Here is a 17,224-nt window from a genome sequence, read left to right on the forward strand (position 1 = left end):
TACCCTTTGGAAAAAATAACTGAAATCAATCGCTTCCTATAACCATCAATAAGCTTCTTACTCTCACCCAGAATTTTAGACCACTCTTCCTTTGCAAACTGCTCCAGGTCTCTCATATTAGAAGGGCGCCTTTTCCCAACAGCAATTTTAAGATCTTTCCACAGGTGTTCAATGGGATTTAGATCTGGACTCTTCAGAACTCTCCAGCGCTTTGTTGCCATCCATTTCTGTGTGCTTTTTGAAGTATGTTTGGGGTCATTGTCCTGCTGGAAGACCCACGATCTCGGACGCAAACCCAGCTTTTTGACACTGGGCCCTAAATTGCGACCCAAAATCCTTTGGTAATCCTCAGATTTCATGATGCCTTGCATACAGTCAAGCAGTGGGGATTTCTTTAAGACTGCAAGGGAAGCTCGGCTTCCCCTATAATGTCAACAGCAAAAAAATTGTCAAATATGTACTATTGTGTAAAAAATGTATTCACTAAAAATGCGTTAAAACACGTTCATCTCTAAAACTAGTTAGTTCAGAATCAGCTACAGGTCGGCTGACTCCATTTTCTTCTCATACATGCATTTCCCTGTTGAAACCGAGCGTCCATTGACTTCAATGGGGCTGCTTAGAATAGTTTTTTTCAGTGCTCCGAAAGTAGACGGTGATTGGATAAATGCTGCGATTATGATATTTGTTTGGCTAAATTGCTAGCCAATTTGCATCATACATTTCACACAATCATAGGCTACACCACAATCCTTGTTTCAGTTTTACAAAGTTCAATATATTTTTTTTAGATAGTTCATTCATTCATATACAGTAGTAGGCTAGGCTAGCGTCGTAAGCAGGTAAAACTGCGCACGATGGCAGGCAGTGCTAATATTGTCGACCTGAATTTTCCTAAAAATTGGCAAAAATCTTACATTAAACCTTATAAAATTATCCATGGTATCCCCATGAATGAAAGTTAGAAATCTGGGTCTTTTATAAAGTGAATTTTACGTAAAATGCAGTTTTTTTGTAAAAAGCCTATATTTAAATAAATATTTATGTATTTATAGAAATATTTAAGATATCATAAATCCTCCAAAAACTGCACAAATGTTGAGTAAAAACATTAATAAACAGAGTAAAATTATATTTTTTATAAAATAAAAAAATATTGTTCTGTTACAAAATTAAATGTTATTGTCTGGGGTCCAAAAGACCCCAAAGACCCCAAGTGTCACTACAAATGAAGACCATCAGAGGGTTATAATTGTAGGCCGAAAATGAGCTTCCCCTCTTTGAAAGACCAGCAGGCGCCACTGCACTCAAGGCACCCAGTGCCAGAAGCAGCAAAATAACCCCAAAACATCTTTGAACCTCCACCATATTTGACTGTAGGTACAGTGTTCCTTTCTTTGTAGGCCTTATTCAGTTTTCGGTAGAATGATGTGCTTTTAACAGTAGAATGATGTGCTTTACCAAAAAGCTCTATCTTGGTCTCATCTGTCCACAAGACGTTTTCCCAGAAGGATTTTGACTTACTCAAGTACATTTTGGCAAACTGAAGTCTTGCTTTTTTAGGTCTCTGTGTCAGCAGTGGGGTCCTCCTGGGTCTCCTGCCATAGCGTTTCATTTCATTCAAATGTCGACGGATAGTTCGTGCTGACACTGATGCACCCTGAGCCTGCAGGACAGCTTGAATTTCTTTGGAATTTGTTTGGGGCTGCTTATCCACCATCCGGACTATCCTGCGTTGCAACCTTACCTAAATGTTTCTCTTCCGTCCACGTCCAGGGAGATTAGCTACAGTGCCATGGGTTGCAAACTTCTTGATAATGCTGCGCACTGTGGACAAAGGAACATCTAGATCTCTGGAGATGGACTTGTAACCTTGAGATGTTTTTCCACAATTGTGGTTCTCAAGTCCTCAGAGAGTTCTCTTCTCCTCTTTCTGTTGTCCATGCTTAGTGTATTACACACAGACACACAATGCACAGACTAAGTCAACTTCTCTCCTTTTTATCTGCTTTCAGGTGTGATTTTTATATTCCCCACACCTGTTACTTGCCCCAGGTGAGTTTAAAGGAGCATCACATGCTTGAAACAATCTTATTTATCCACAATCTTGAAAGGGTGCCAATCATTTTGTCCAGACCATTTTTGGGGGTTTTGTGTGCAATTATGTCCAATTAGCTTTTTTTATTCTTTTTTTGTTTTGTTCCAATACACACAAAGGGAATAAACATGTGTATAGCAAAACATGTGTTAATGCAATACTTTTCTGTGAGAAATACTTGATTTTCTGGAATAATTTCAGGGGTGCCAACACTTTTGGCCAGGACTGTAAAGTGGTCTGTATACTTAGGTGTATGTGATACAGTGGGGAGAACAAGTATTTGATACACTGCTGATTTTACAGGTACTTACAAAGCATGTAGAGGTCTGTAATTTTTATCATAGGTACACTTCAACTGTGAGAGACGGAATCCAGAAAATCACATTGTATGATTTTTTTATAATTAATTTGCATTTTACTGCATGACATAAGTATTTGATCACCTACCAACCAGTAAGAATTCCGTCTCTCACAGACCTGTTAGTTTTTCTTTAAGAAGCCCTCCTGTTCTCCCCTCATTACCTGTATTAACTGCACCTGTTTGAACTCGTTACCTGTATAAAAGACACCTGTCCACACACTCAATCAAACAGACTCCAACCACGCCACAATGGCCAAGACCAGAGAGCTGTGTAAGGACATCAGGGATAAAATTGTAGACCTGTACAAGGCTGGGATGGGCTATAGGACAACAGGCAAGCAGCTTGGTGAGAAGGCAACAATTGTTGGCGCAATTATTAGAAAATGGAAGAAGTTCAAGATGACGGTCAATTTCCATCGGTCTGGGGCTCCATGCAAGATCTCACCTCGTGGGGCATCAATGATCATGAGGAAGGTGAGGGATCAGCCCAGAACTACACGGCAGGACCTGGTCAATGACCTGAAGAGAGCTGGGACCACAGTCTCAAGGAAAACCATTAGTAACACTACGCCGTCATGGATTAAAATCCTTCAGCACAAGCAAGGTCCCCCTGTTCAAGCCAGCGCATGTCCAGGCCTGTCTGAAGTTTGCCAATGACAATCTGGATGATCCAGAGGAGGAATGGGAGAAGGTCATGTGGTCTGATGAGACAAAAATAGAGATTTTTGGTCTAAACTCCACTCGCCGTGTTTGGAGGAAGAAGAATGAATACAACCCCAAGAACACCTTCCCAACCGTCAAGCATGGAGGTGCAAACATCATTCTTTGGGGATGCTTTTCTGCAAAGGGGACAGGATGACTGCACCGTATTGAGGGGAAGATGGATGTATCACAAAATCTTGGCCAACAACCTCCTTCCCTCAGTAAGAGCATTGAAGATGGGTCGTGGCTGGGTCTTCCAGCATGACAACGACCCGAAACACACAGCCAGGGCAACTAAGGAGTGGCTCCAAAAGAAGCATCTCAAGGTCCTGGAGTGGCCTAGCTAGTCTCCAGACCTGAACCCAATAGAAAATCTTTAGGAGGGAGCTGAAAGTCCATATTGCCCAGCAACAGCCTCAAAACCTGAAGGATCTGGAGAAGGTCCGTATGGAGGAGTGGGCCAAAATCCCTGCTGCAGTGTGTGTAAACCTGGTCAAGAACTACAGGAAACGTATGATCTCTGTAATTGCAAACAAAGGTTTCTGTACCAAATATTAAGTTCTGCTTTTCTGATGTATCAAATACTTATGTCATGCAATAAAATGCAAATTAATAACTTAAAAATCATACAATGAGATTTTTCTGGATTTTTGTTTTAGATTCCGTCACTCACAGTTGAGTACCTATGATAAAAATGACAGAATTCTACATGCATTGTAAGTGGGAAAACCTGCAAAATCGGCAGTGTATCAAATAGTTCTCCCCACTGTTTATAAAAAATACAAAAATACCTTTCAAGAATTTCTATGGTTTTGACATTATGGGGTATTATGTGTAGATAAGAAAATTATTTATATAATTTAAGTATAAGGTTGCAACATAAAAAATGGTAAAAGTTAAGGGGTCTGAATAGTTTCTGAATGGATTGTATATTTATACTTCAATGTTTTGGCAGATCCTTTAATTCAGAACAACAGAGTAACGACTGTATATCACATGGCCTCCCCCTACATAGTTTTGTTAGGAGAACGACTCACAGAAGTATGAAGGACTGTTTATTCAACATACACTGAGAAACCCTTTTGCATCTGCTTGAAGGGAGAAGCTGAAACACTTGGAGTAGTACAGTACAAGGAAAAAAGTCTGATCTTTTATTTTGCTATTCCATGATTGACTTAGGATTTGAAATTCACTCTTTCCCCAAACAGGCTGGAATATCATAGAATACATTGTGCTCTGCCTGCTAGAATAGGAGCATAACCTGTTGACACCGAAAACCCTGAACAAAACTGAACTCTGTTGGAATATTTGTAAGAGTGAATCTGATTAATGTCCACATTATGGAGCACCCAACCACAGGTGGAGACCTACAGATGGTGGGTCAACATACAGTTACCTTGCTTTCTTGATGTGTCTGTATATGACTGACACCTGTTTGAGCTAACAGGAGAGAGTGAGGTGTGGCTACAAGATGTTGAACACAGATCTTAAGTCCACATACAACAGACATTGGCCCAATCCCAATGTCCCCCCTAAACCCTAAGCCCTGAACCCTCACAGACTTAACTAACATCACCTGGTAAGTGATTGAGTGCAAGAGGCTGCAAGGGCTCTAAATGCTATAAATAGTAATGGGACAGCACTTGGTGACCTTATGTTACCTTGACTATGCTGAAACAGTGCAACCTATTGTGGGTTTGGGACTTTTTACTATCTACACGGCCAAGTCACTTTAATAGACTGACTGCCTGATTTATGTCCCTTAGGCTCTTGTCCTACAGAGTAGGACAATCTATATTTGTCAATAATCAATGTACTATTTTTGCTCAAAACAGCATTGTTAAGCAAAAACTAAAATAGTTTAATATACTAGGTGTGTATTAAGGTGATTACATTCCTCTGATTTCATATGTTCAATGTGCCATCTTAAATCCTTGTTAAAGCAGTGCAGTTTACCATTCTTCTTTTCTTATAAAGCGGGTTTGCCGGGATTTTTTTCTCGCAACTAGGCTTCCCTTGGTAACCCCAGTATTTCATGTCACAACGCTATGAACTGTGGGTAATTCCCTCAAGCAAAGTCTGCAGAAATGTAGACTTACGAAAAGGGTGCATAAAGGGCTCAAAACGTCTGCGAAATAGCCCTTGCACACTTTACGATTTGACAGCAGGACAGCCCTAAGCCCTCACTTAGCGAGAACACGCTTCAAAGTCTGGACATTGGGATTGGGCCATTGAGCATAGTCCCCTGGTCTCCCCAGATGATGCAGGATGAGGTGCTCAATGCTGCTTCATCATTGCAATGCAGAGTGATAATGGTCAGATGGTGTGTTCATCTGACTCAAGCTTACAAATCATCTTTTAGAGACACTTAATTTCAGTGTAGGTCAGAGGTTGTCTTCTTTGGGAAAATGCTTTTTGAAAGGGAATGATGATTCTACGGACCTCTGAAAGAAAGTCATAGGGGTTTATGAATTATTTTAAGAATAATCACAGATCAAAATCTTTAACCAATCCCAGAGTGCTTTCTACTTCACACGACCCTCCCTTTTCCTCACCATATGACATTTTTTTTACATCAAGATTCTTGACCAATTGTCCAATAATCATGAAAAGAAAAACATATGCATTTCTGATTTTATTAATAGTAAAATGAAAGCTGCAGTTATTAATGTGACAGTACACCATGGTATAAACCAATCTTTTTCTAATGTAAGTTATTGTATAGGGTAGTATGTTTTCCATGCGTTGTGTTGCCCTTTCCCTGTTTCTAATGCAACATTTTGTATGAGTAAGGACATATACAAATACATTTCCATAACATTTTCTATGCATTGTGTTGCCTTTTCCCAATTCACCATCCAGTAGTTATAAACTAATGTGTAACAAATAGCTGATGATGATGTAGTAAATTCTACGCCATTTGATTTGCTTTACTAACAAAGAAACATTCTCTCAAAACAATGACTTCACTTAGAAGTCAGAATACATAAAAAGGACAAAAATGTAACAAAGAAAAATGTACATTGAAGAATATTCTTAAGGCACCATTCAAAACACACCGAGCAACATATCCAAAATGTTTGTCTTCTACCTTTAAGTACATTGAAATATCTGTTCTTATAGCACTGACCTTAAAGTGTAAGGATTCAAATAAATTCCTCATTTACATAGGATACTGGTTATTTTTTTGTATTGTTACCATTTACATTTCTTTAATTGGTTTTCCAGCTCACTTCCCTAACTTTCAAAGAAATTAATATTCAGGGGAAAACTGTTTGAGTAAATGTGAGAGACATGTCCAATGCTTTCCAAAGCATTCTGAACTAGTGCTAGATCTCTGCTTTCTGACCCTGAGTATGTTTTTTTCAGTCAAATTATTTATCTACATCAACAACAAAGCTGAATTAATTTTCATTCCAGGCCACCAAATGTCTGATAGGGCAATAATCATAGTTATTTGCAGAACTTATTTTCTGTTGATACATCTGATATTTGCAAAGTGTACTACAACTGAATAGTGTACAGTTTAAAACGATTCAGTGCATGTCAGTATGTTTTCATGCACACTAGTTCAATATTGAGTGATCAATCGAACACCCTAATTCATATCCCAGCTGGACATTTGATCCATGTATGTTCTAGCACCAACCGAGTGAGCCTCCCTATTTAGTGTGAGGGATGCGAGTTAGGGGGAAATAATGTCTCGGTAGTAGTTTTCACATAGTTTCCAAACACAGACTCCAAATAGACATCCCAAATATAACAGTTGATGTGTAGGACTCATATTTCCTTTGGACATTAATCCAAGTCCCTGTAAACAGGATTATTAGGGAAATTGTTCTTCTTGCAAAACATGTTTTAACCGAACCATTATGTGAATCAGACTATCTGTAATAACCACACAAATGTAATTAAAGTGGTTGAAAGACATCTAGAACCAGTGGCTATAAAATAAGGGTGTAAAATCATTAAAGCAACCATCACAAAGTTAAAAAATGTTAATAAATTGGATTAACCGCGGTGCTGTAACTCTCCTCCGTCAAACACCACCCCCCCCTACTTCTTTTTCAAAGAGAGGTATACTGGATGGCAGACCGGCAATAACCTAATACTGGGGCATGTATTCATAACACACCGAATGGAAGAAAACGGACTGATGCAAGGAAGGGTCTACCCGGACTTGTCCAACAGGAAACTCATTCTGGTTTTGCGTTTCAAAACAATGCGCCGGTGTTACCTACTGAACACAACCCTGCGGAGAGTGCCCAGGTTAAGTCTATGGAGGGTTTGTTTCAATTGAAACGCTGTTAAGCCTCCCTGTTTAACGTCCTCCCCTATAGGATTATGACTGCCTCGGAGTTCACTTTTTCTTCCTCTCCTGAGTACATCGTGGACAGAACCTAAAAGACACAGGGGAAAAGGGGGTGACTCCAGTAAATGACATGTTAGAAGCATTAATATTTTTTAATTAAAAATACAAAATAAAACAGTATTCTAGATACGTGTCTCCTTAACTCACCATTTTCCTCTGGGTTTAGTCGTCAGCCCCACACAGGCAAAGTGAAACCATTCAATGGAGCACTGCAATGAGACCAACAGATCACATAAAATATGTACTTGCTTAGTATTTCAGTAGTACATAGGATTAGAATTGTATAATGCTGTGCTGCCCTCTATTGAGTTTCACAAAAACACAATGTGTTTACATCAGTAGGAATAGGTTCACCTGTGATTTATATACCAAACATACAAAAGCCATAACACATTTACTGGCATTAGAAGTCCAAATCCTAATTTCTAACTAACTATTAGTCAAAACTGAATTGGTTTTTAAACATTCTGGGGCCCAGGTTTGCGGTCCATTTAGGATTCAGTCAATCCAGGCGATATCAATGCTTCTCTATGAGACCAGACGTCTTATTTCTGAAATCCCATAGAGAACAAAGCCCAGCTCCGGACCTAGCGCCCTTCTCCCTGGACTCACGTCGGTGTTGTCACAGCCGATCATCTCCCCATAGGACACTTGGTGACACAGGCAGTAGGTGGGCTCGTTGGGGTCCACCGGCATGTCCAGCACGTCTGAGGGGTGCACGTTCCCAAAGTTCGCCGCGGGGGCCGTGAACTCTGGCCTGAGGACACGAGGGGGGAAAGTTAAGACCAATACGGGGAGCTAGAGAGCCGACGTTGTAGAAGCTGTAGCGGGGGGGGGGGGGGACTTAGGAAAAGATCACGCCTCTACGAATGGGTAGGTATATAAGCTGTCCATCTTAAATCTGTTACAGTTTCTGAGATGTTGACTTTAGAAACGTATGACTTAAATTGTACACACGCTTGGGTTAGTTTGACTTTCTTCTGCCCACTCTTGGGGCTGCAGTCGTCATCTGACTTGACCTTTAACCTCGTACGAGCCACCTTCTTCTCTTTTGGCCCCCTGTGCTCACCTGGAAAGAGGCAAAACTCATTAGAGTACAGATACATAAGGAGTCCACTTGGCTTGTGGTTATCAAGCACCAAACGGAAATAAGAGTCAGAGGGAGAGACTGCCAGGATCTGTGAAATAAGAAAACACCTGTGTTGCAATGCTTTTTTTGTGTTTGCCAAATGTTGTCCACTGTGTGCCCGAATGAACACGGCCCAACTCACACACATCTACAAGCATGGACGTTTGTGTAGGGACATCAATGAAACATCACTAAAAAAGCCACATCTGGATTACAGTGTGAAAATGTGCAGATTCTGAACAAAACATACTCTTGTTTCCCTTGCTAGAGGTGGAGTCATAGTCTGTGCTTTCGATCTGTTTCTCCTTGAGATCGGCCTCGAAGCGGGCCAGGTCTGTGTCCAGCCGGCGGATGTGTTTGTCCACCTGAGAAGACACAATGAATCAATGAAACTGAGACAGCACACCACTAAAAATATAGGGATACACAAACAAGAAAATTATTGGCCAATACCAACAACTGATAATCATGTACTACAATCGTCCAATGTTTTGTCATGAATTGTTTAGGCAGGGCCTCAGTGTAGGTTTTCGGTTCACCAGCAAATGTTCCCGTTAGATTCAAAGTCTACCAGCTGCTCATTTTAGCAGCCAAACCCCATCTCTTTCCACCACAAAACACAGGAGGAGTATGCTGGGTAATGAGTCTAAAAAAAAAGAATAAAAGTTCAGGCGGAAGTAACATGCTAATTGCAGATCAATTTACTAAACACCTGGTGACCTCATCTGAGTGTACTTTAAGCCAAAATATCACAGACTGGCAATGTCCCTGAAAACAGCACTTGCATGCGTCTGTGTAGCTTTAGTAATTTGACTTTGTGGCTAGCATTTGCCGTTTAAACTCTAACATTGTAAACCACCAAACATGTGATCAAAACCGTTCAAACATTCAGAAATGCTGGCTTCAAAAGTCTTTTGAATGAAAAGTATCTTGTCCTGGAAATGTAATCTTTCAACAATGCCAGAGCGCAACGGTAAAATTAGTGCAGTGGAAAAACTGGAAAGCATCATTGGTCTGGAACATTGTGCAATTTAAGCAACCGGCTGATACCAATTATTACATTTTTGCCTCTAATCACACGATAGCGGTTTTTGGCTGATATATCCGTGCATCCCTCCTACTCACCATCTCGTACGTCTGCATGGCCAGCTGGACCTTGTCATCGCCAAACTCTTTACACTTGCCATGGGACTGCTGGAGCTGCCGGAGCAGGGACAGCTTCTGCTCAGAGGAGAGTGTGCGTGCGTTTGACGTGTACTCGCGGGCCAGAGAGTCTATCTGCCCTTTTAGATCTGTGAGAAATATATTGATTTACAGCAAGTTGTGGTTAGAGGTATAATGTGGGCTACATGTAAACTGACCTTTAACAATGCTGTTAAAACCTAGACACTCCGTAAAAGTTTGCTATTACAAGATGCAGTCTGGGACTTTCATTGTGGGCTGGGTGTTTAATATGTTATTTTTATGTGCATAATCTACACTGTTTGTATGTGCATCATTTATAAGTTCAATCACTATCATCTCAGAAATCCCCCTTTTTAAAGTACGTGATAGGGCACATATCCGAAAATGCATGCCAATACGCAATTTTTGGCAAAGCGTTTTGGTTGATAGCGCCCTTTTCAGAACCAGAGTACAAATAGCTCGGAATGCATCTTTATTAACAGAATAAGAAGAACAATCATAATAGCAGGTGTGTGCGAGAGCGTCACCCTCTGTCCGTGTGTCCAGGTCTCGCATGAGGGTGAAATTCCTCTGCAGCTCAAAGGGTAGGTTCTCGATGCCTAGAAAAACATGGCGTTACATCAGAGCAATAGGTTTGTGCCAATTCAGATACAGCAGTGATACAATGGAATACACGGCTACAACTGTAAGACAGCCCTACAATCCTACAAGTGTATTGACATGATACTAAAAATGGTACGATTTGTGCACTGTTTCGCTAGGTTAGTTAGCACGCTAGCTAACAGGCAACCAACTACTTGTAGCTAACTCGCGCTCTCTCAGGCCTTCGCTAAAAACCTTTTAATGTGAGTAGGTAGCTATACGTGTTAATACAACAGACAGCACATTATCGTACACAATATTTCATATGATTAATTATACATTATTCATCAACAAAACACGAAATTGGAAACGCATCTTACTGTCAAGGTAGTGTTCTAAATACATTCCCGCCGCCATCTTGAAAATAGTAAACAAAGGTTTTTTCCGGTCAGACAGCAGTTACTGGTTATTCCACCAAACACCACGTTTAGCTGCGAAACGTATAGTCAAACGGAGTTTCTATTGGACAAATTCAGGTACGTCCCTCCCTGTTTCAGATGCAGCCGTCTCTCACGAGAAAGTACTTTCTCAGACCCGCCACAGGCTGGATACATCTTTCTAGAAGTGAATACTGCACCTTTTAAACCAGAAGAAACAAACTGATGTTTTCACATGCTTAGGCTATCCCAACCAATTTTTAAACATGTATCAGTTCTGACAATATTAATTCACTTAAGTTCCATAACAAGCATCTGTAAACCCCCCTAACAGTACCTCTTGAACCATGCAGTCTAAAGAACACCAAAGCAACTTTGTTTCAATGGTCTCAGCCATCCCAACTTAATATCCTTAAACGTTTATTGACTATATATTTATTCATTACCATGCATAATTAGCATGAATTAACCCTGAAACAGTATCCCTTGATTAAAAAACAAAATAAAATCTTTGAGGGGGAAAATTAAAAATTTAAAACTCACAATAACCTGGTTGCATAAGTGTGCACACCCTTAAACTAATTAGCATGGCACATCTTTATGTGGAAATATTTGCCCACTCTACTTTGCAAAAGCGTTCCAAATCTATCAGATTGCGAGGACATCTCCTATGCATAACCCTCTTCAGATCACCCCACAGATGTTCAATTGGATTCAAGTCTGGGCTCTGGCTGGGCCATTCCAAAACGTTAATCTTCTTCTGGTGAAGCCATGCTTTTGTGGATTTGGATGTGTGCTTTGGGTCGTTGTCATGCTGAAAGGTGAACATCCTATTCGTCTTCAGCTTTCTAACAAACGCCTGAAGGTTTTGTGCCAAAATTGTCTGGTATTTGGAACTGTTCATAATTCACCCTGACTAAGACCCCGGTTCCAGCTGAAGAAAAACAGCCCCAAAGCATGATGCTGCCACCACCATGCTTCACTGTGGGTATGGTGTTCTTTGGGTGACGTGCAGTGTTGTTTTTGCGCCAAACATACCTTTTTTGGAATTATGGCCAAAAAGTTCAACCTTGGTTTCATTAGACCATAGCACATTTTCCGAAGTGCTTTTGGGAGACTTGAAGTTTGTTTTTGCAAACTTCAGCTGTGCTTGGATGTTTTTCTTTGTAAGAAAAGGCTTCCGTTTTGCCACCCTACCCCATAGCCCATTCACATGATGAATACGGGAGATTGTTGTCACATGTAGCACACCACCAGTACTCGCCAGAAATTCCTGCAGTTCCTTTAATGTTCCTGTAAGCCTCTTAGAAGCCTCCCTGACCAGTTTTCTTCTCATCTTTTCATCAATTATGGAGGGATGTCCAGTTCTTGGTAATGTCTCTGTTGTGCCATATTTTCTCCACTTGATGATGACTGTCTTCACTGTGTTCCATGGTACTGTGGGGAGAACAGGTATTTGATACACTGCCGATTTTGCAGGTTTTCCTACTTACAAAGCATGTAGAGGTCTGTCATTTTTATTATAGGTAAACTTTAACTGTGAGAGACGGAATCTAAAACCAAAATCCAGAAAATAAAATGTTATGATTTTTAAATATTTAATTTGCATTTTATTGCATGATATAAGTATTTGATCACCTACCAACCAGTAAGAATTCTGGCTCTCACAGACCTGTTCGTTTTTCTTTAAGAAGCCATCCTGTTCTCCACTCATTACCTCTATTAAGTGCACCTGTTTGAACTCGTTACCTGTATAAAAAACACCTGTCCACACTCAATCAAACCGACTCCAACCTCTTCACAATGGCCAAGACCAGAGAGCTGTGTAAGGACACCAGGGATAAAATTGTAGACCTGCACAAGGCTGGGATGGGCTACAGGACAATAGGCAAGCAGCTTGGTGAGAAGGCAACAACTGTTGGCGCAATTATTAGAAAATGGAAGAAGTTCAAGATGAAGGTCAATCTCCCTTGGTCTGGGGCTCCAAAAGATCTCACCTCGTGGGGCATCAATGATCATGAGGAAGGTGAGGGATCAGCCCAGAACTACACGGCAGGACCTGGTCAATGACTTGAAGAGAGCTGGGACCACAGTCTCAAAGAAAACCATTAGTAACACACTACGCCGTCATGGATTAAAATCCTGCAGCGCACGCAAGGTCCCTCTGCTCAAGCCAGCGCATGTCCAGGCCCGTCTGAAGTTTGCCAATGACCATCTGGATGATCCAGAGGAGGAAAAGGAGAAGGTCATGTGGTCTGATGAGACAAAAATTGAGCTTTTTGGTCTAAACTCCACTCAGGGCGACTGCACCGTATTGAGGTGAGGATGGATGGGGCCATGTATCGTGAGATCTTGGTCAACAACCTCCTTCCCTCAGTAAGAGCGTTGAAGATGGGTCGTGGCTTGGTCTTCCAGCATGACAATTACCCGAAACACACAGCCAGGGCAACTAAGGTGTGTCTCCGTAAGAAGCATCTCAAGGTCCTGGGGTGGCCTAGTCAGTCTCCAGACCTGAACCCAATAGAAAATCTTTAGAGGGAGCTGAAAGTCCATATTGCCGAGCGACAGAACCGAAACCTGAAGGATCTGGAGGTCTGTATGGAGGAGTGGGCCAGAATCCCTGTTGCAGTGTGTGCAAACCTGGTCAAGAACTACAGGAAACGTATGATAATTGCAAACAAAGGTTTCTGTACCAAATATTAAGTTCTGCTTTTCTGATGTATCAAATACTTATGTCATACAATAAAATGCAAATTAATTACTTAAAAATCATACAATGTGATTTTCTGGATTTTCTTTTTCGATTCCATCACTCACAGTTGAAGAGTACCTATGATAAGAATTACAGACTTCAACATGCTTTGTAAGTGGGGAAAACCTGCTAAATTGGCAGTGTATCAAATACTTGTTCTCCCCAATGTATATTTAATGCTTTGGAAATTATTTTGTACCCTTCTCCTGACTGATGTCTTTCAACAATGAGGTCCCTCTGATGCTTTGGAAGCTCTCTGCTGAACTTAATTTGTGATTAATCAGAGTCACTTTAAATGATGGCAGGTGTGTAATGACTTCTATTTTACATGAGTTTGAATGTGATTGGTTTATTCTGAACACAGCCAAATCCCCTGTTATAAGAGGGTGTGCACACATATGCAACCAGGTTATTGTAAGGTTTTTATTTTTCATTTTTCCCTCTTGAAGATTTCATTTAGTTTTTCAATTGTATTGTTCACATTATAGGTCACATTAAAAGTGGAAAAAGTTCTGACATGATTTATCTTTGTCTCATTCTTTTACATCACACAAACCAGGCATTTTTACAGGGGTGTGTAGACTTTTTATATCCACTGTATGTCTTACAATTCTTCCAAGTAAACAAGCTGGCAAGCAAACCACATTTATTTCTGTAAATATATTTTCTAGTTTTTGGTTTGTTGTATGTTGCACTGGGTTAGGGTTTGTATATTACTACTTGTAATTAGATAATGCAATTCTTTATTAATATCAGTAAGGATACATTTTCTCTATTAGGATATGGGTATACCAGTGTGTTTTTCACCTTTTATTTTAAGATATATTTTCTGCTATATTTTCATTTAATAGAGACAGTGTGGTAAGATAGAGCAGAGTTTTTGCTGAAACCTAATATGACATGATTCATACCTTTGATGTAGTAGAGTATGGTCACCGGAGGCACCATCTTAGACCACTCGAATACCATAGGTCACAGTGTTTATCAATTTTAACAATGTAATATAATTAAGGCAAGCATGGCGCAATCCAATGTGTCTGGTACAGAATTAAGTCGTGGAAGATTGTCAATATACCCCAATCCCCGAGGGGTGGCTGCTGTTCTAAGATTGCCATTATAAAGTGGTTACCAAAGCATTGAGAACAGGATTTTTTTTTAATCATACCTGTGGTATACAGTCTCTCATACGAATGCTTTCAGACAATCAGGGTTTGAACCAACTGGTTTATAATTAAAGGTCAATACTCAGGACACCAATACATAATAATTTTGAGGGTAGGTTATTCATATTATTTTGGGGAACAATAATAACCCCATTAGTTCCTATGCATATTTTAAGGAATTTGAAGTTAGACTATCCTGAACTTGCAAATGATGGTTTGGTGTCTCTAGCTTGACCTGTTAAAATATTACTGTCAGGGATATGCTGATAGTTTGATTCTTCTAGCTTGAAAACTTCAGGAGTAACTTTTTAACTTCTAACTGGGAGATGTATCCAGTAGGTGGCAGTACAGTGGTAATAGAAATGACATCCCCGAGACAGCAGCTGATGGGGTGGGTTGTACCTGAATGGTCCATTAGAAAATCTGTTTGATAAATCGTTCCCAAAACGTTTTGTTTGGCTGACTGAATAAACTCAAATGGAGGGACTAGGCCTGTAAGATTAAGAATTACATTATATAAATATTAATTTTATTATAGTATATACATGATTACATGGAATAAGCATGGATTAAAAAATAATATATAATTAGCCAGGCCTTTTTATTTTCAGGTATCCAGACAGATGCACACAGATATGAAATCTTTCCTGGCAAGCTGTAATTTTGTCTTTGTGTCATCCTATATAGAAGATTGGGAATCTAGTGAACTCAGAAAAGCAGTTTAACAGCTGACAACCTGATGCAGGCAACCTGATGCAGTGAATAAAAGAAAATGTCTGAGAATGCAGAGGAGGCACTTTTTGGTGAATTTATTGCTCATTAATTTATTCAATTATTCATTCATTGATTTGTTCATTCTTCATTTAATTCATTCCTGAGATATTGATTTACAGTTTTTTATTGGTTTAGTACTTTTTTCACTGGTATCTAGTTGATTTTGAAATCCATTATAAAACTATTAAAATTTGTCACATTTACAACAAAGCCGGTTTTACATTGATAATATTAAATTAAACATTTAATTTGTTTCAATACATCTTTGACCAAACTACCATTGATTTAAACATTTATGTTTGGTGTAAAACATTTGTATATTGGTTTGATCAACAAAATACAACAGTATTATAACTTCTTGGTTTAGGTTTTTACCAACTAGTTGATCCAAAATCCCCAAATATACATCTTGCCCATTGAATGTAATAATCTAGAGTACTGTATATTACAGTACATTACATAGTTATTACATTAGGCATACACTACCCATTAACAAAAACAGAATTCATTTCTATTATTTTAATCCAATATTAGAATGTAAGGCAAAAATGCCCCATAAGTGCTGTTTTATAATTACCATATAATTGTGGCCAAGTGTCTGAATCTTAGTAGCAGCTTTTGGATCTCAAAATATGAAGTATTACATGAACATTGGTAATGGTCCACAATCCCCAACATGGCTGGAAACAGTGCTTAGCCGTGGTATTTTTGCAATATACCACGAACCCCTGAGATGCCTTATTGCAATTCTAACCTGGGTACCAATGTAATTAGAGCTGTAAAACATGCTGTGATGTCATACCCATGGTATACCATCTCATATACCACAGCTATCAGTCAATCAGCATTCAGGAATCAGAGCAACCAGTTTAAGTAATAAGACAGAGGGAAGATTATAAAAGGACCAGTGTAAAATAATTTGTTGTATTCAGGTTGGAACTACACAGTATATTATGTGCAAACTAACTTTATATGAATTGCAATGAGAAACATATATTTAAAGATTACCAATTTCCTTTGGTGAAAATATTACTGAGGGATTTATTGGTACATTCTGGTCACATGATCAATAATTTGAATTCTCGTTCAAGCTGAAAGGTCCCACCTTGCAAACATAATTGGTTTAAATGACAAAATAAGAGTGCCCTCCAATTATATCCTTTTAAAACAGAGAGAGAGAGCAATGTATCCCCCTCCTCAACATACTGAACACATGAACTTCAGTTTGATTGGGATTGGTGGTGATATGGTTGACCCTGGTCACTTTTAGGCAAGGTGAGATCACTATTTTAAAACTGTGTTTCTGGAGGAGCTTGGGAATTGCAATGGGTTGTTGATGTGACCAGAGTGCACCTTGAAAACAAAAGCTTTGAGAAATTATAAGAATTGACAACATAATTCAAAATACTACAAAATTAAAATATCTCTATGCTATAATTTAAGGGTGATGAAGATAATAGGAATATTTCACTTGATTCACAATTGCATATACGTTATATGAGTATGTGTTACCAACAGGCAGTGCACAGTATTATATGACCATCACAGACAGTTAATGTCAGTAAAGAACTATAAATGGGAGTTTCTAGGATTATTTTTTATTTCCAATCACAACCTGGCAAAGGGCGCAGGAATGGACACAGGCATACAAGAGGACAGGACAGCATCA

The 17,224-nt window shown here is 39.5% G+C and overlaps 1 protein-coding gene across 1 annotated transcript; it reads right to left on the reverse strand.

Annotated features, from left to right (window-relative positions):
• Positions 1–5,777: 5,777 nt before the first annotated feature.
• LOC105025859 (inhibitor of growth protein 4) lies at positions 5,778–10,928 on the reverse strand. The gene is made up of 8 exons (XM_010896868.4): positions 10,810–10,928; positions 10,375–10,446; positions 9,788–9,954; positions 8,913–9,027; positions 8,491–8,602; positions 8,146–8,290; positions 7,681–7,742; positions 5,778–7,561 (listed from the first exon to the last, which is right to left on the reverse strand). The coding sequence occupies exons 1-8, from the start codon at positions 10,844–10,846 to the stop codon at positions 7,522–7,524; spliced, it is 750 nt and encodes a 249-aa protein (XP_010895170.1). The 5' UTR covers positions 10,847–10,928; the 3' UTR covers positions 5,778–7,521.
• Positions 10,929–17,224: the final 6,296 nt, after the last annotated feature.

Source organism: Esox lucius, chromosome 10 (assembly GCF_011004845.1).
Source record: "Esox lucius isolate fEsoLuc1 chromosome 10, fEsoLuc1.pri, whole genome shotgun sequence".
Lineage (NCBI taxonomy): Eukaryota > Metazoa > Chordata > Actinopteri > Esociformes > Esocidae > Esox > Esox lucius.